This window comes from Syzygium oleosum, unplaced genomic scaffold, assembly GCF_021117445.2.
Source record: "Syzygium oleosum isolate NSW1041296 unplaced genomic scaffold, Sole_v2.1 Sole_v2.02, whole genome shotgun sequence".
In the NCBI taxonomy this organism is placed as follows: Eukaryota; Viridiplantae; Streptophyta; class Magnoliopsida; order Myrtales; family Myrtaceae; genus Syzygium; species Syzygium oleosum.
In genome coordinates this window covers 19732757-19751850 of record NW_026607486.1, presented here as the reverse complement: position 1 = coordinate 19751850, position 19094 = coordinate 19732757, and the positions used below count along the sequence as shown (strand labels likewise).

The 19094-nt window shown below is 40.2% G+C and overlaps 2 protein-coding genes across 2 annotated transcripts; one reads left to right on the top strand and one right to left on the bottom strand.

Annotated features, from left to right (window-relative positions):
- Positions 1–2244: 2244 nt before the first annotated feature.
- Positions 2245–7415, top strand: LOC115673341 (MLO-like protein 2). The gene is made up of 15 exons (XM_030595483.2): positions 2245–2566; positions 2687–2744; positions 2963–3189; positions 3360–3476; positions 3573–3633; positions 4028–4116; positions 4454–4528; positions 4610–4704; positions 4794–4843; positions 5247–5287; positions 5394–5567; positions 6009–6044; positions 6352–6419; positions 6604–6664; positions 6793–7415. The coding sequence occupies exons 1-15, from the start codon at positions 2435–2437 to the stop codon at positions 7210–7212; spliced, it is 1704 nt and encodes a 567-aa protein (XP_030451343.1). The 5' UTR covers positions 2245–2434; the 3' UTR covers positions 7213–7415.
- A 1640-nt stretch (positions 7416–9055) lies between these two features.
- Positions 9056–16502, bottom strand: LOC115673125 (uncharacterized). Its single transcript, XM_030595210.2, has 16 exons — positions 16004–16502; positions 15315–15490; positions 14986–15151; positions 14732–14784; positions 14244–14387; positions 13991–14095; positions 13786–13911; positions 13163–13363; positions 12856–12962; positions 12590–12752; positions 12330–12395; positions 12059–12152; positions 11083–11195; positions 10684–10754; positions 10246–10399; positions 9056–9983 (listed from the first exon to the last, which is right to left on the bottom strand). The coding sequence occupies exons 1-16, from the start codon at positions 16341–16343 to the stop codon at positions 9543–9545; spliced, it is 2520 nt and encodes an 839-aa protein (XP_030451070.1). The 5' UTR covers positions 16344–16502; the 3' UTR covers positions 9056–9542.
- Between the last annotated feature and the right edge of the window lie 2592 nt (positions 16503–19094).

Below are 19094 nucleotides of genomic sequence, written 5' to 3'. Positions count from 1 at the left end.
TTCGGTGGCTCTCGTCGGAGCTTGCCCGACCATCCACGAGTTTTGAAGATCGAGGTGAGACCCGACCCTCAAGCCAAGCTTCGAGCTCGAGCGGCCATGGTGACCGTGAGCTTCGAAGCTCGATCGTCAAGCTACTTCGAAGCTTGGCCTTGGCTGCTTGTAGCCACCCGTGAGCTTCGAAGGTCGAGGTCAGATCCTCAAGCCAAGCTTCGAGCTAGAGCGGTCACGGCGGTCATGAGCTTCAAACTCTGGCCATGGCGGCTTGCGACCACCCGTGAGCTTTGAAGCTTGGCCTTGGCCGCTTGCAACGACTCGCGAGCTTCGAAAGTCGAGTTCAGACCCTCAAGCCAAGCTTCAAGCTAGAGTAGTCACGGCGGCCACTCAAGCTCGACCATCTCGAAGCTTCGTTTTCTAGACAAGAAAGTACTGTTCTTCCTCGCGGAGAAGACGATGAACAATAATTTTTTTTGCTAGGTAGCAGTGGGCAGAGAAGCAAAGAGCATCAAAGGAGTTTGGCCAAGCAAACATGATGAATAGTACTCGTAAAACTGTGGAGAAGACAATGAACAGTAAAAAATTTCATGAAGAAGACGATGAACAGTTCGATGACCGGTGATTTTGGACGGAATTGTAACGGAGCGTAAATGTGTCACAAAATGCATAGTTTGGGATTTTTGGTGTCACAAAAAAGAGCTTGGGTTAAATGTGTCACAATAGACATAGTTTGAGGTTTTTTGTGTCACAAAAAAAAATTTAGGGTAAATGTGTCACAATGGGCATAGTTTGGAGTTTTTTGTGGTATAATCCTTTTGAGAAATAGATGAAAATTAAGAGAGGTAGTTTGTAAAATAACCGTACTCACGTCTTTTCGATGTGGGACAAGGACAATGTACCTCTTAGATTGTTTTACAAACAAATTACCAACAGTGGACTTAGTAGAGAGGACATTGGGATTCCCAAGAATGCACGATGAGTTTACTGGTTCATCCTTTCTTCTTCTTCTTCTTCCTTATAACACGATCTTCATTGATACTCGCAAACCGTCCCATCAACTTGTATCGAGTAAGATTTCACCCAAAGGATGACGGCGTGGCCCCCCAAAGGCTAGTAATATAAGTGGGTGGCGATGTGATTTGAATGGGACACAAATCAAGCTGAAAAATTATCCAAAAAATCATAAATCTATTTACGACGGTCAATTCAGTCCTAAATCTTTTGATTATGTCAATTTATGAATGAATGTATGGATGAAGTATTTGACCAAAAAATATGTATGGATGGAGTCAAATTGTAATAAATAGGAGGCCAACGTACTTCAACTTCCATTATGCTCCAACTAGAAGATGCATTGGAGGAGATCGTCAACTTCATCAGAAGCAAACTCTCGTTTTATCGATAACAGGTCACGAGCTATGTTCTTTTTGGCGTCGGTCGTCGTAACGTTACAAGACATTTCGAACTGAGTGATCGTTTCTTTTGTCTGAATTTTCTTTCTTCCCCTCTTTTTTTTTCACATGTATTTTCGACTTTTAATTCGGTCAAATTGTTCCCGGCTGACCACTTCAACCTCTACGGGACAACATTTTGTCAGGCGATGGACGCAAAGGAGACGGGTCGCACATAAATTAGAGCCTAACACCACAAATATTCACAAGCTTTATTTTTAAGTTCTTATCAGTCAATTTTGACTTTATCTTTGCATATGATCGAGCTGTTTAAAAAAGGAGGTAGGATTCTTAACTTAAAAAGGGGGAATCCGAGACAATCACATCAAATTCATGTCACGAGATAATATAAGTATATATAGCAAAGGTACAAAAATTGAAACCATCGAACAGTACTACCTTAAAGGTTAGAAATATCAAGAAGTGAAACACATGATAAGATAGAGAAAGAAATCGCGAGGCACGCTAGGCTTCTTCAATGGTTAAACGAATGAGATTAGCAGTTTAATCGTACCTTGACTTATCTAATCTAATATATGAACATCTCGTCGGGCCAAGTCTCTGATCCAATTAATTTTTTTCTTTTTCTCGCCAATATTAAGCTTCCGTTCATGGAATGAAGTCAAACACCCGCGTGTTCTGTCTCTCTCTCGCGCGCGCGCAAGTGTCTGTTGGACCAAGTCTCTCAAATTATTGCCCAATTGGAAGAGTCAAAGCATTGAAAAACCGCGTGTTGCCAAGAAGAGGTACGTCGAGTACATAAATCGAGTCTCTCTATATATATGTGCGGCATAACGGTCACGTATATCAGTTGTAAAGATAATTCTCTCTTCAAGAGCACAAAAGCTAGCCAAGAGCTCCAAACTCTTCAGGGGAAGAAGAGAAGAGAACTCATCAAGCTCTTCTGGGAATTAATATTTCCTTTTGTCGACACTATTTCTTGATCATCGTCATCATCATCATCAGAGAGGGAGAGATAGAGAGAGAATATGTCGGGAAAGCCAGTCCCAGATTATGAGCGGACATTGGAGAAGACTTCGACATGGAGTGTGGCGGTCGTGTGCTTCGTCTTGCTCGCCATCTCCATCTCCATCGAACACGTCATTCACCTCTTGGGCAAGGTGCGTCTTTACATTTACGTAGCAAATACTGAGTACAAATATTTCTTTCTTTCTTCATGTTTGTTTGCGTCGAAATTCTGCGAGGAAGAGATTAAGAGTGTGCACGCTCTCATCTTGCAGTGGCTAACAAATAAACGCAGGCCAGCCCTTTATGAAGCCCTTGAAGTGGTTAAAAATGGTATATACATATTCTTCTCTCTCTGGTACCTTCATTATTTTGCCAAAACTCTTTGGATCCGAAGACGTTGGATGCTCAATAATTCAATGTAATTGAAATGGATTAGTGATGCGAGTACTAAGAACTTCTAAGCAAAAAACTCAATCCAAAAGCTTAAGCACACGGAGACGTGTATGTTTAGAGCATGAGACTAAACCTCTTGCGGAATTAATGTGCAGAGCTCATGCTACTGGGGTTCATATCCTTGCTCCTCACGGTGTTTCAAGATCCCATTTCGGGCATCTGCGTTTCGAAAAACGTCGCATCCACTTGGCTTCCTTGTGGCGAGGACAAGATGAGCGACAAGAGTATTAGTAAAGGACGGAGACTCCTTGACTTTTCCGACATCGGGACCGTCAGTCGCCGGAGTTTGGCCACTAAGGGATACGACAAATGCACGGAAGAGGCAAGCTAGCTCCTCCAGTTTCTCCTATCTGAATCTTAATGCACAATAACTGGAAAAACTTTCTATTCACTTTGGCTTTATGAATAGTCTTCTTTTAAGTTTTGATGGGGTAATGTTTTCCCCAAAAGCTGGGTCTTTAACGAGACAAGAATGTGGCTTCATTGTTGCAGGGGAAGGTTGCGTTTGTGACAGCATATGGAATACACCAGCTGCACATATTCATCTTTGTCTTAGCCATTTTTCATGTTCTCTACTGCATCACAACTTTGGCTCTCGGCACCTTCAAGGTAATGCCTCTCTCTCTCTCTCTCTCTCTCTCTCTCTCTCTCTCTCTCTCTCTCTCTCTCTCTCTCTCTCTCTGTGACAGATTAACTGCTTTGCAGATGAGAAAGTGGAAAGTGTGGGAAAATGAGACAAAGACACCTGAATACCAATTCGATAATGGTCAGTGTCATCTTCGACTCTTGAATGCCGTATGGGTTTGGGTATCTTTAGTAGATATTTTTCAGTGGACCAGCATTTACTGGGCTATCAACTTGGCAGGAGAACTTCTAATATTTGACTTGCTTTTCTTTCTAAAATATGCACGTCCATGATTAATAATATGCAAACTTCACTTTCCTTCAGTTATTATTAAGAAACTATACGGACATAGATACACAAATATCAGGTTGTCATTCAACCAGTAAACGGCTCACGTCATTGTTCAAGCAATAAATTTAGGTCGACTCGGTCCACTGGTCATGCTATGTAGTTATACAGTCAGTTATACGGTACGGCAACTTAGAGCCGATTTGTGGAATAGAAAATAGCATTAAAAATTGGTGTTGTGTTGCAGATCCAGAGAGGTTTAGGTTTGCAAGAGAGACATCATTTGGGAGAAGACACTTGAGCTTTTGGAGCCGTTCACCAATTTCCCTTTGGATTGTGAGTCAATCTTAGACCTTATCAATTTTCTCTAACTGTAATCATTTTTCTGTCATGAACTTTTATGTTGATATAAAGCAACTTGTCAGATAATGTTCGGTCACATGAGATCTTTGTTCTGGACCCAATAGACATTTATTTTCGATCTACTACTTGTACGGGGAATCAATTACTAGTCGGTCTCAGAATAGCAGTTTGGAATGAGTGCAATAGGATGTGGGTCTTTAAATGAGACACGCAACATGTTCGTTTCCTAAGAAAAATATTGTACTAATACACCATTTAAAGAGGTGAGAGGGAAGAATATCTCAAATGGGGTTGCTTCTTTTTGCACCAGGTGTGCTTCTTCAGACAATTCTTTGGATCAGTCACGAAGGTTGATTACAAGGCACTGAGACATGGTTTTATCATGGTAAACGTCACCCCGGCAAATTCAATAGTTCCTTTTGTGACAGTTAAAAGTGAGTTTCAACTATGATGATCTGTATTGCAGGCGCATTTAGCACCCGAAAATGGAACCAGGTTTGACTTCCAGGAGTACATTCGCAGGTCACTCGAAGAAGATTTCAAAGTGGTTGTTGGGATAAGGTTCATTCTTTCGACCCCACCAAAGTTGATCACCATTATATCATATCCGATTGATAATGCAACTAAAAACTCTAACCTTGTATTCACAGTCCTACTATATGGTTCGCTGCAGTGTTGCTCCTGCTGTCTAATACACATGGTAAGTTCAGCTTTGAACATATGACCAATTGCTACAAGAAAATTTCTGCTAAAGATGATATTAGCATCATACCATAGAAGAGTACTTTATCAGCAAGTTCACCAATCAGCTAAAATGGATCTCAGTGGTCATATAAGGTCCAATGTGTCGTTGGGAAAGCAATAGACAGACAGACTCACATAGTACAACCACAAATCTAACCATCGAGCAATGGTCTTAATATTTCAAAGAACTTTTCATAAGACAGCTTTAGCATAAAGACATGAAATCTGTCTCTACTTTTGGCTAAGATGCAAGGAAAAGCTTTTTCTTCTATATTGGTATTGGTAATTTTAAATTTACAGTAGAGTTCCTACAGTTACCTTTTGATGACTAAAGATCGTTCTTTTCTCTATAACTACAGGGTGGTACTCCTACCTGTGGTTGCCATTCATTTCTTTGATAGTAAGTACTAATAGATGACGTATTTTACTTCATCCATTTAAGTTGGTTCGCAAGTTCTTAGTAAATACATGACACAATATTGACCAATATAAATTGACTTTTGCAGATAATACTGATGGTAGGAACCAAGCTAGAAGTTATTATCACAAAAATGGGACTAAGAATTAAAGAGAGAGGGGATGTGGTTATGGGTACACCGCTGGTTCAGCCAGGCGACGAGCTTTTCTGGTTTGGAAGGCCGCGCTTCCTCCTCTTTTTGATTCACTTTGTCCTGTTTCAGGTACTTTTCTTCATCTTGTTACTTTCAAGCATCAGTTTTCGTGAAGAACAAGTTTAGTGCACACCATTTGTCTTCGAAAATTAGAAAAAAAAAAAAAAAAAAAAAAAAAAAAAAAAGGGGCACAGAATAAGGTCCTTGGAGTGTCCTCTAAGACTAGAACAGAGACTATGTAGATATATGAAATCAAAATAGACATAGTGAGGACTGTGATAGAAAAGTAGAAAATGGAGAACAGCTTTCGGTAAACTTTGCATACAAAAACTAGAAAACTTCTTTACAACTGAAAGCATCCTACAACGAAGGTTTATGGCATTAGCAAGTGAAGCATGCTTTTTCAGACAATATTCTCACTGATTGTACTCTGAAGTACAGGAAAATCCTTTATAATATCATCAGATCGCATTTTATGCTTACATGTTATTCTCGTCATTTTATCTGCAGAATGCTTTTCAACTAGCTTTCTTCGCCTGGAGCACGGTGAGTATTTAAGTTCAGCGAGCACTTTCCCCTAGTTTAACCTTCACATAATCGCTGAACATACTTTTCTATAGACGGAAGGACATTCTTGGTTTTATTTGGGAAGGACACAATGTCTAAATAGCCTTTTGATGCCTTCTAGTTTGGACATCCGGCGCATGCTACTGAAAATAACCTAATAAAAGCTCCAATGATTAAAATATCGCCTAGTGATACTTGTCTAAGATCTCAGCTAACTTCCAAATTGTATCTACACGTCATGCAATTAAAATAGTTTTGCTAATTATTCCGCTAACTCTACTTTCAGTGGCAATTCAAAATGCGGAATTGCTTCCACCAAAAACTCGAAGACATCATCATCAGAATTGCAATGGGGTGAGTCTCAATCAATCAAGACACAGATGGGGTTCTGAAATGCAGCAACTAATGAAGATTTAAAATGCCACCGATCCATCCAGCCCTATTTACTGGATGATCAAATTTCATTGTGAATGTCTGTTTCCACCAAAATGTCCTCCAAACAAGCTTCTAACATAAAGCATATTCCTCATTTCTCCAGGATCATTATACAGATATTGTGCAGTTATGTAACTTTGCCACTCTACGCCTTAGTGACCCAGGTTAGTACTTGTGGCTTCTCGATCATATCACTCTAATAATGCAGGTGTGTCACAGTAGTGATTTTTTTTCCTTCAAAATAAGGACTCCTATTTGATGAATATGGAAAAACATCTCTTCTGTTTTGCAGATGGGATCCACCATGAAACCCACCATCTTCCATGATCGAGTGGCAACAGCACTAAAGCACTGGCACCATGGGGCGAGGAAGCATGTCAAGCACGGCCAACACTCGAATACCCCAACACCCTCTGCAAGCGCGCCAGCAACTCCAGAGCATGGCTCGTCACCGATCCATCTCCTGCACCACTACCAACAGAGGAGCCTCGATGGTGCTCACACTTCTCCGAGGAAATCCAACGCCGAAAACCAGCAGTGGGCAGTTTTAGGCTTGCAATCCCCACAGAACCAAGAAGTTGATGATGTGCCCTGGAGCAGGCATTTGGATACCACAGGACAAGAGGGATTGACCCAGAAACCAAACTCGACAAGTAATCAACATGAAATCGACATAACACTATCTGATTTCTCATTTCAGAAGCAATCTTAGTGGTGTTGATTGATAGTTAGCTGCAATGCATCTTCCTTAGAGGTTTGTACACAACTACACATGAGAGCTACTGTAGAAGAATGTTCAAACAATAGGCCAGGTGGATATGGCCACGGTTAATCATTCTGTAAGAATACATGGATTATGTATATGTAGTTCCTATACTGATTCTGTCAAGGAAAAATTACGTGCGTTTTTGGGAGCATTCTTCTGTTATTTGGTGCTTCTTCACTTGTATAAGAAAACTCGACTCCTTCAGCAAAGGATAGAAAACAGGACCGTAAAATAGAATGCTTTGTGGCTTTCGTATTACCATTCATTATATCTATGTATAGATCAATCAAAGTACAAACAATGCAGAGATGAGAAGTTTCTCAACCAAAAGCCTGGGAAAACATGAGCAATTTGCGGTGCCATCGAGATAATGGTCCAAGGTAGCAATGCAATCGTAATGTAACATGTCTTTGAGGCAGTTACCTGACATTCAGATGGTCACAAGTAATCAACCATTCCACATGGCATCCCTTCGTGATTCTTCTGCCATGCGTGCCTCAACCAACCTCTCTGCCGCAAGCATTTCTTTCAATGCCTGACGTCCTCAATCTCTGAATAGTACTTGCCCGACCAACAATTCAGGAACTCAGATAGAATCGGTGTTAATAATTTTCCATTTAGACAAACAAAAGTTACTGTATGCACTGATAGTGGGTTCATCCATGGATGCAATCTGTCAGTTTGCTGTGACGGTTGAATGCATGTAGTATATGCCTTGCTTCTTCAGTTGGAAGAATACACTGTTGTGGAAAGACATATCTGCAAGCTTTAGTAAAGTCCACACAGTCACATAAATAATGTACTCTGAGTACATTTTTACTCAAACCGCCAGAGACATTCCTATGCAAACCAGGTATTGGTATAGATTTTGCCATTCTGCAGAGACATTTAAAAATACCTGTGTGCATACCCATATACTACTAACCACCTCGTTAAACAATTCGCCGACATAAAGCATGTGCAGCTAGCTAAGCGAGCAGTGACTCTCTTCATCAGATGTTCATTTCAGGCTATTGCAAATAGAAAATACGATGAAATACATTAAAAAACACTCAGAAGCTTCGCGCCAGAATCCAGCAAAGCACCAAACAGGGCAAGAATCGCTGTTCTGCATCAACGATTACTTAAGAGAAGCTTCTGAGCAAGAAGATGAGTGAAATCAAAGTATATGGCAGGAACCAGCGGGAGATAACGATAGAAGCGGGAAATGTTCGTACGATAAAGTGTCTGGCGACAAGCGCCGCTGCGAGGCCCTTGCATAGCCTCGAGAATGGGCCAAAAAAGCTATCTTCCTCAGATCACTGTCAATCAACCATGAATACGCACTGAAGATACTGCAAAATGATCCAATTCGAGGGGAGAGCGAGAGCGAGGACTTAGGACTAGAGAGTAGGAGAGTCCATCAATCGCAGGATTTTGGCAGCATATTGCAGAGAGTGATGCATCGGTGGAGTTTAACTTGACTCTAGTTCATTTAGTTCAATGCTCAAAGCAGAAGTGCTGATCAAACTTAGATAAAGAACCTATGTCGACCATTGGGTCTTGTGAACGAATAATGATCACTGGGTCTATCGTTACTCCCCTCTTTTGACAGTCATAGGGCCAAAAAGCGCGAAGAAGCTAGTTTTGAGCTCTCCGTCAAAATCAAAAGGTTATTTTGAGAGAAAACACATAAATCTATGGCAATTTTGAATCTTAAAAAGCCCATACGTTTGAAAATTTGGGCGTTCAGCAATAATTAAACCATGATACATACTTTAAATGGTAACGAGTAATGCCCAAAGTCAAATGCGAAACCCGCATGATTGATTTTGACATAATGGTTCTACATTTTACACTTAGCAATTTTTCCGATGCTCAAACTTCTTTTACGACTTAATTACAATGTCTCAGCCTCAGAGTCAAAGGTAATTATATCCAAAATGAGCATCCCAAGAGGATATATCATATTTCTGGTCTACTACACATGTACCCTACTCTGTACATAATTCACCTTACTCTACACACATTCACAAATCTTAGCATCCTTCATGCAAGATTGACCAGCCTTCATCCTGATCACTTCCCGGCTCCCACTATAAAATGCAACTGAGGTTTGGGTCGAGTGATAGGTAAATAACCAATAGCTCTATATAGATAACTCGAGAGCAATAAGAAGCTGCATGTCAGTCAGGCTTTTAGATGATGCTCGCCCTCACCATCTGTACTACCAAGAATCCTGGGAAATCTGCCCCGCACTTGGTGGCCACTTATCCCGATGTTACCAGTTACGAATCTCATGTGCTGATTGCGAATTGCTTGGGAGCAAATGACATGGGGCCCAGATAGGCTTCAGAGAGATTCACCACCACCCGATGACAAGCCAAAGCCGTAGCTGTCATGAAGATAACCAATGAAGACCAGCAGAATCTCAGCATCAGCACTGGATCACTTTGTGCAGAGCGAAGTGCCTTCGAGAAGATGACTCTGAGCCGTCTATCTCTAAAGATGGACTGATAATCGTAGATGGACGTGGAACATCCGGAAGAAGGACCTAGTTCATAGTCGCTTGTCCCACTTGCCAACTTCACTTGGGAGTTGTATTGAGCTTCTCGAGTGCTGCTTCCAATAGCTCCAAGCATCCACTGGTATAGTATGTCCGCAATTATCCCACACAGTTGCTGCCGGAAGAATCCTCCCTCCTTTGAAACGATTGCTCCGATCAAAGAAGCTCCATCCTGCTTGCATAATGCATATAATGAGGGTAAGTACCTAAAATGCTATCTGCATATAAAATTGTCTGGAGGCAATGCCATTAGTGATTCCCATAAACCATCATCTGCTCTACATCAATTTATGCTTGTTACTAGCATTAATCCAAGTATATATTTCAAAGCCATCAGATGCAGATGAAGCATCATGCATATCTCTAACCACTGAAAAACTGATGCAAAACACCCTAAAGGAAGACACAGAAAGGTCTAGCTCAGATGCACTTACTGCAGTCATTAAGAGTCTTCTAAGCACAATGCCCTGTTTAGAGGGCAGAAGTCTTAAGACCAAATTCGCAACATCAAAAGCACTGGCGGTTCTGTTTGGGATAATATCAAGTGAAGCGTCATCATTTAACGCTCTTACACCTTGCATGCTTTTTCTGCAGAGAAACATGACTAACATAAGTAACTCAGTTAAGGTTTGTAAATTATTCCAAAAGGGCGTTAGAAGTCATATAATGAGGAAGATTGACCAAGGTATTCTCATGTCTTGTGAATATTTTAACAATGCACAAACTTCAAATCATTTTCTGAAGGTAAGAAAACTCTCAGACAACAGATGATGTTGAACACGTAATGACAAAACTATTAATCCCCTCTTCGAAAATCAGCGAAGGATGCGCGAGAGAAAAAACACAATCAGTCTGTGAGAGAGATTGAATACCTAGTAACCCCTACTTTTAAAAATAAAGAGAGCCTTTCCCACCGGAACTCCTTTTTCTTGGTGAAAACCACCTGGTCAATAAGTAAAATGTCATCAGAAGAAGTAACATTGCTCATACAGAAACCAGCAGAAACACTTGATCTCAATGTTCCGAAAGCTATTTCTTCAATGATAATTAAGCATTTACAACAAAAACTTCTAAAATACTTGTCACCAGCAACAAAAAATCTCAAAGTAAAGATGGGCCTCTAGACCCAGAAAGTCACATCAGAGAAGTTACTTTCAGATCCATAATTGTTCATCATGAGTATCAAGTACATTATGTATGACAATGCAGAATGTGGCAGCGCATTATAGGACTTGAGGAGAAGGTGCTTTTTTTTTGGAGAATTTTCCTACCGAATGAAGAATTTTCCTTGTTGCTGCTGTATTTTCAGTCAAGAGTTTCCTGACAACAAATGGATATGCAGCCTGAAAAGTCTTGAAATTTGGATCAGCTGCTACTGCCAAACCTGAAAGAACATGTGGGAGAAGAGACATAAATAGAAACAAGTTTGTCTTCTTTGGAAATATGTTAAGGACAATTTTAAGATCCAAAGCTTTCACAGTTCATAATTTAATAGGTAAAGTCTTCCAGCAATCTCTAATGTAATCCTTACTGCCTCTTAAGAGGAGATCTAACCAATAACCAGTAGAGTACTCTTTTATACTCTTAAGTATCTTTTACCAAATATTTGTATCCATCTGGTTTCTACTGAAGACATGATAAAAGCTCCAAAAGGACATAATATAGTCAATTTAGGACTTTGCAGGGAATAATGATGTTACAATAGGGATGATCCTGCGTAATAACCATACAGTCTTCTTTACTTATCGAAATCATATTCAGTGAAAACTTAGTAAAATTTTGCATTTATTAAATAGATATTCCGGTAATCATCATGAAAATCAAGAAATACTGTGGATGCATATTGATCATTCAAAATGTCTTATTGCAAAATCAAATAATCTCAGACTAGTAAACTTTGAGTACCCCATACATGTTCATTTTGTTTTGGTCTAAACTTTGAGAGAAACTTGATCAGATAGCTCAATCCGATAATGCTTTTAACGTAAAAGTGCATCCTAAAATGCCTCTTCTCTTCGGTGCTGGTTCTATAAAGCAATTTTAACTTTCTGTTCGTTTTCAATGTTGCTGGTGAGAAATAATCATTACACTCCCTCCAAAGCGGGACACTTTTCAGTATGGTAAATGGCCTATACTTAATTTATATTATGGTTTTCTTCAGTTCAGTGTGACACATGAAAAATCCAGTTGATATTATATAGCCAATTACATAAAGAGACACTCTAATGAGAAGAGCCCAACTTTTACCTTCCAAAGATGCAAGAGAACGTAGGACCAAAGTGTAGTATGGTGGCATGCGGAAATGGTACTTGAGGGCAATGGACCATATATTTCCAAGAACCTTAAAAGATTAAGTCAGTTTAGTAACTAAAAGTAAAAGGAAGACCTTGTTTAATATGCGTACACTGATTGGAAGTCAACCGCACTGAATATAACACTACTATACACTAGGCTCCTGGCTACACAGAATTGACCAACAATAAATAAAATAAAATAAAAAAGGTCAGAATGTCCTTACACGACTGAACTTGACATCAGGAATCCCATCTCTAAACTCCACTTCTCCCAACGCATCTTCCAAATCCTGAATGATCATGCATCAACATCGGAATCATCAAAGCATTCTCAGAATTGCCCAATTTGGGTTTATTTCTTCCGAGGCTTCTGACACAATGCTACAAATACTGTCATACAGTTTCATGGACCATTTCTTGATCTCCCAGCATAAGTACAGCAAAGATGATGACAAGAAAGATGATGACAAGAAGAGCTCTATACCATGGTAACACGCCGTAGATTAGTTCCTGGCCTTACGACATCCATTTCAGTCAATGCCTGAATAAGGGATGCCCAGTCCCCATTTACTATGTGTACTATGGAGGCAAGCATTGCGAGTTGATGTCTCCTTTCCATTTGACAAACCAAACCAAAATCTAGAAACCTGACACACAATCACCAGTAGATATGGCACAATATTACTGTTATAACTAGGTTTGAACTGCACAACCATGATTATATCTAATGTTTAGAACAAGATAGAGTACCCTATTTGTCCTGTTGATGTGTAGCGCAAGTTACCAGGATGTGGATCTGCATGCAGCAATCCTGTTTCGAGGAGCTGAACTAATGTTGACTCGACCCCTTTGCTAACCTGAAATGTGCTATGAAGAAGTAACTATCACCATTTGCTTGAGAAATGGAGCAAATTTAAAACTTATGATGATGCATTTGAGCCTTTAAGGAAGGTGTGGCCACCTGTTTTTGAATTAAAAGACTGCTAAACTGCATAGTCTAGCACTTGAAAGCAGAAAAAAAATGGCCTACAAGTAATTATTTACAATCTCAACTTACCAGATCAAGAAGGCGCCTCTTCGCGTCAAATATTTGCTTCTCAGAGTAAGCATAGCCACCAACCATAGTATTTGAAGTAGAAACTTCAAGTAGGTCAGTTGGGCTCTCACCAACCATCCATTCCATTGTCAAAACCCTCTTCCGAGTAAGATGTTCCAATACTTTTGGAACACGCATAAAAGTGAAGTGGGAATGAGTTTCCTGTATTACAACCAGGAGTCACTAAGAAGCAAGAGCATTTACACAACTTCTAACTGGCAGAGAGCAAATTAGTGTCAGTCACACTGCAAAAATAAGGGCCTACAAATAACAACCAGTCATTTTGCTAAAATAAGGGCTAGTTATTGACATTTTGCTAGCTCCTCTGTGCTTCTCTAGATAGCATAAGTTATTGAAACTTTCTCATGCAAAAAGCATGTTGATTGTCCAAGTTAAGATGAAGTGCACTCAGTCACTGAGCACGGTCTAAAAGTTCAGATAAATGAACAAATTTACATCAAAGGTGCAACATAGAATAAAGACTGGTGAGTTATAGCGGTGGTTAAATTTGACAAGTATTATGAACTCCAAATAAGAATTCGATAAGTGAAAATGAAAAGAAAAATACAAGATATAACTGGTACCAAAAATTTTGTAGCATTTGATGCTTCTAGGGTGTAATCCAATTCTCCCACTAAACCTTTCCCAAGCTCATCGGCATACAGTCGGAGGTCACTTTTTCTCTTAGCTATCTTTTGCACTAGCCCCAGCTGAAAAGTTCAAACAAATTAATTAATTACAAATCTAAAAAGAAAATAACACAGAAAGAAGAAATAGCTTGTTTCTAACCCCTAGACGGAGAATATAGATATCCCGCACAACCACATGTCGCAAATTAGGACGTTGAACTTTTATAGCCACATCAAGTCCATCAAGAGTCTTTCCACGATAGACCTGTACTGAATGCCAGTTTCCACACAATGGAAGTTTATATGTGATAGCTACAATAGGACAATATAAAACGCCAAACACTGCAATTGTGACATGTTGATTTACTAATGATGGATCATTGGCAATGAACTACAATCTAGTGCAGATGCACCTGACCAAATGACGCAGCAGCAACAGGATCCTCAGAAATGTAACTGAAGACTGATTGGGCAGGAGAGCCAAACTCTTCCTCGATGATTTGCATGGCCACAGTCCTGGGAAAAGGAGGTATCTGATCATGCAGCTCAGACAGTGCCTGCATCATAGCTTAATTGGAAGAAAATGAACATTCCTGAATACTTTAGAACTGCATGCTGTTTTATGAATGTACAGTCCAAAAGAATACTGCTTTACATACAAACTAATTTCATCTAAGGGACTTTTTTTCCTGACTGAAGATCGAGTTACCAATCCCCTGCTCATAAGAATATATGGGATGATTTGGGTAAGATCAAACTCGACCAAGTCATCTTGAAGATATATGCACAAGCAGTAAGAAGATGAATGACACAAAATGTAAAACAGGATCAGCTTGAAGCTACCAAACAATATTTCAGATTATAATCAAGCCTCTTTATATTACAGAGGCCTTCAGCTAACCTTTGAAATTCCAGAACCGATAATATCTGGCCTCGTGGAAAGTGACTGTCCAACTGCATCAGCAAGCAAAGGGACGTAACTAGCAAATTGGCAATCTTGTGACTGCATGGCAAAATAAAATGCCCAGTATATGATTCTAAAAGCATTATGAGTAGCAAGAAATGTCATTCAGCTAGCATATTTGAGAGCGGAGTGTGAGACACTCGCGCTTAGAGTTGAACTATATGCTCAAATACAATCTCAGAAGAATTTACCTTTGATGAAAGTGGGCCCCAGATTTAACATTGTTTCTTTCAATGCCAACCCAAAATCGTACTGGGAAATGTTGCCATTAGTGTCCTTATCTGAATTCAATCTTAAGAAACTGCCAATTCCTGATGCTCGAATTTTGACAGTGGCAGATGCAAAGGAGAAGAAGACCTATGTTTGTAGCATAAGCAAGTTAATATTGTCATACAAAGAATTTCTGAACCAAAAAGGAAGAATCCCGTCCAACATGCAGGTGACCAGTGAAACAAGGACCCAATCCAGCATGGTACTCCCACCAGAATGTTAATTGAATATGAGGAACTTAGCTACCTACCTCAAGGAGGCGAAGGGCCACAAGATGAGGTCTGCAACTGAAATAATAAGCGACATCTTCTGCATTATAGACTTCAGGAAGTGGCTTTGACCAGACCCTTGATAGACAGTAAAAATAAGCAATATATGCCTCCAAAGCTCTGAGATCAGCCATGACCAAGTCCAACCCAGAGAGTTCTGTCAAACATGACATTAATCGATGTTAATTGAGGACTGAGACAGTGTAAAACAATGCCCTGATCTTTCATGTGCGGTCAGTGCTCTCCCTGTTCCCCACTCCAGCCATCACGAGTAACGAAAGGGAGAAAGTCAGGTCCTCATTGGAGCATCCCAGTCCCAGTTCTCGCTAATTGACTATTGGCGCCAAACTATGGAACAAGACAGCGACAGAATATGAGCCTAAAAGAGCGAACTTTAAACCAGACGTCTTTGTTATTGTTAACACGCCTACGGTAAAAGAAACCCTTCCGGGTGATATTTAGCCACACTGAGGCCGATGAATTTGGAGATTTTAAACAAGAGCAGGTTCTACAAGTGTTCCCTCGAGTGGTCTTTGAAAAAGGAAAATGCACTCTAATTAGCAAGCAAGCAACATGCACTCTAATCAGCAAACAAAGCAAGCAAAATGCGCTCTAATCGAAGAACACTCCATGTAAAGACGAGCGAACACCAAATTCAGGAAAACGTCACCCGGATAGCAAGGTCGAGGCCAAGGCCTATCCTCGACGGGAGGAGCGTCAGGACTCTCCAAAACCCTAAGCCACAGCACATCGTCGAGGGTTTTGGCGAACAACGGGATGCGGAACGCCTCATTCGCCCACTCGATGCCTCTGCCGATCCTCTTCTTCAGGAAGCTCGCGTCCTTCTTGATCGCGCCGGCGAAATGGCTGAAGTCCCCGAACGCTCGGACTCGGTTCCGGTTCGTCCCGGCCGCCGCCGCCGCGGGCGCGCGAGAGCTGGAGCGGAGCGCGGCTATAGGCACGGAGGGCGGCGGCCGCAGCGGCGACAGGGCGACCGCCGTCGTCGCCATCTGGTGGGCGGTGGCCGGGTACGAGTACGACCGATTCGCGATGCTGCGGACGCGCTGTGACGACTCACCGGTCGGCGAAACGGGAAGAGATATTGCGATGGCGAACACGAACGAGCTTTGCTGAGCTCTTTCTGTGGCTCCGATGAGCCAGAGAAGCGAGTGGACTGGAAAGCAGAGAGGGGGTGGAAATGGATTCGCTGTTCTCGGCATACGCTGGTCTCGCCACGTGTAAGGATGCTATTGGATCCCGAGCGGTCCGGGGCGAGGATCTCTCCTCTCCCGCCGGTTTGCATGTTTCTTCGATGAACTCGTGACACGTGGCAGTGGTGGCTTTGTTTCGCTCGATTAACTGCCCGCGCGTTTTGGCGGTGGCGGGAGGGAGAGGTAACGTCGTTGAGGGTTAAAAATTTGAATGTTTCCTGGTCGTTGGATGGTAATGTTCGGATATTACCGCTCTTGTTAACGAGTGCCCCTGCGCTTTGTCAAGTATATTTGGATAAGACGATGTTTTGATTTTCAATGCGACTGATTGAAAATAACACGAGCAAGGTAGTCTATTTAAAATTACGTTCACACCCTTAAATGGGTATTTAATAAGTGCTCCGATGATGCCCGTTAAAAGTTCCAAATATTACTAATTATAAGAAACCATTCTCTTTGAGAGAAAGTAGGACGGGTGCTTGCAAACTGACCTATTTGTTTCAGAAAAAATAAACGATTTGAAAAATATTCTCTTAAAATGATCGCCTCTGTCACTTGTAAATATGGATAAGCGAAAAATATTTTCATCGTCCACGAGAATGTTTAGACATGAATTGTTATCCATAATAAAAATATTTTTTATTTACTACTAATTTCAAGCCAAATAAGCGATCGTTTTAAGAAAAATATTTTTTAAATCATTCGTTCTTCGCAAAACAAATGGATGGTGTATTTATTTCAGGGAAAACTTCATGATAAAGGAAAATTCTTTTTGAGAAATAGTTTTTCTAGAAAAAATGTTCCCCTTTTCAGATTAGGGAATTCGTTTTCTTAACTTTAAGTATGCATATTTTGTTTAACCGTAAATAATTTTCTGTCGACTTATCATTTTCTTTCACGTGTTTGTTTCGTTGAAAATGATTTAGTTAACAGAAAAAAAAATTTACAATGAAAATGCCCACACTAAAATTAAGAAAATGTATTTTCAATTATGGATAGAGGAGATCTGATTCCAAACATGACAAGTCTCTTACTACAAACAAACACTCGGTAACTTTTTCACCTTCTTCGTGTTTTCTTCACCGGCACTCAGTTGCTTCAACATTTTCGATTACACTTTTCAACATACCGTCAAACAAATGAAATCTAACCATTTCCTTGAAAATAAATTCCGCGGAAAGCATATTTCTATATCATGAACTTTTCCGCCGAGCAAACACGGTCTTAAATGGATGCTACAAAGTTTCACAATTTTGAATGAGTTGAGACAATAGAGTTTGGTTGTATATGAAATATCTAAATCATGACATATCTCATAAATCGGATTAGAAATCAACAATATATACACACCATCTCTCTTGCACATTGCAGCGGTATATCGTGCAATATAAAGAATCACGCATCCATGGAAACAAGCTTGAATGTCAATTTGAGCTATTTGGCTATTCACAATTGCGGTTTTGAGACTAAAGTTCTAGAGAGATTAGTTCATTTTGGTCGGTTGCGAATGCGGCAATGCCGCAAGAAGAAAGGTGGGGAAAGGAAGACTTAAACTTCTGCATTAAAAAACGACTAAGGTTCTATCCAATGGATCATCGGCCCCGACTTGGTGTGCATTTGCTTTTAGCAGGAACAAAAGGATAATCAAGGCCATCATACTTTTCCGAGATCGACCATCCTAGCCCGATTGGATCGTGGGATCGAAGTCAAGGTCGCGGCATCGATTGTTCCAGTGTTTTAGAAACTGAACTGAGTGGACAACATCTGTTGGGTACTAAACAGTCAACCATAAGATAAAGAATTTTTCCTAGATGTTTGCTGAAACCAAAGTGATATTTCGCTGGCGAAATTTTTGAGAGCTGTAAAAGATGCGACTTCGTTTCTATGCAAATGTTTTACCCAATGTGCTAAAAAAAAGTGTTCCCCTTTTGAGTGCTAATGAGGTTGAGGATTGTAATCTAATTGAGTGGATTTGAGTTTATGCCGGTGCTCTTGGTAATCTAGATGTTGCACGCTTTATGATTTGAGTCTATGCCGGTGCACTGTATACGATGTACACTTTTCATGTAAAAATAATAGGGTTAATACCACGAAAAACCCCAAATTAGTACACTTGTGACAATTTTACCCAAAACTAATTTTTTGACCATGAAAAACCTCAAACCGGTACACTTGTGATAAATTTACCCAAAACTAATTTTTTGACCACTAAAAACCCCAAACTGATACATTTGTGACAAATTTACCCTCCGTTAGTTTCTATTAAATTGAATTAATACCACAAAAAATCATAAACTGGTACGCCTGTGACAAACGGAGGGTAAAACATAAAATTGGTACATTCGTCAATTGTCGCTTGTCATTTAACAAAACAATTTGATAGTAAAATTTAATGGAAATAAACTGAGGGTAAATTTGTCACATGTGTACAAGTTTAGGATTTTTTATGATCAAAAAATTAATTTTGGGTAAAATTATCATAAACGTATCAGTTTGAGGTTTTTCGCAGTATTAATCCAAAATAATAACCATGATCATGAGCATGATGTC

Bases quoted from the DNA above. Each gene is read 5' to 3' on its own strand.
- LOC115673341 (XM_030595483.2), top strand. From the start codon at position 2,435: ATGTCGGGAAAGCCAGTCCCAGATTATGAGCGGACATTGGAGAAGACT. The intron at 2,745-2,962 runs GTATATACATAT...ATTAATGTGCAG, and splicing joins CCTTGAAGTGGTTAAAAATG to AGCTCATGCTACTGGGGTTC. The intron at 4,844-5,246 runs GTAAGTTCAGCT...CTATAACTACAG, and splicing joins CCTGCTGTCTAATACACATG to GGTGGTACTCCTACCTGTGG.
- LOC115673125 (XM_030595210.2), bottom strand. From the start codon at position 16,343: ATGGCGACGACGGCGGTCGCCCTGTCGCCGCTGCGGCCGCCGCCCTCC. The intron at 15,152-15,314 runs GTAGGTAGCTAA...CTACAAACATAG, and splicing joins TGGCCCTTCGCCTCCTTGAG to GTCTTCTTCTCCTTTGCATC. The intron at 10,755-11,082 runs GTAGGAAAATTC...CTTATTGACCAG, and splicing joins CAAGGAAAATTCTTCATTCG to GTGGTTTTCACCAAGAAAAA.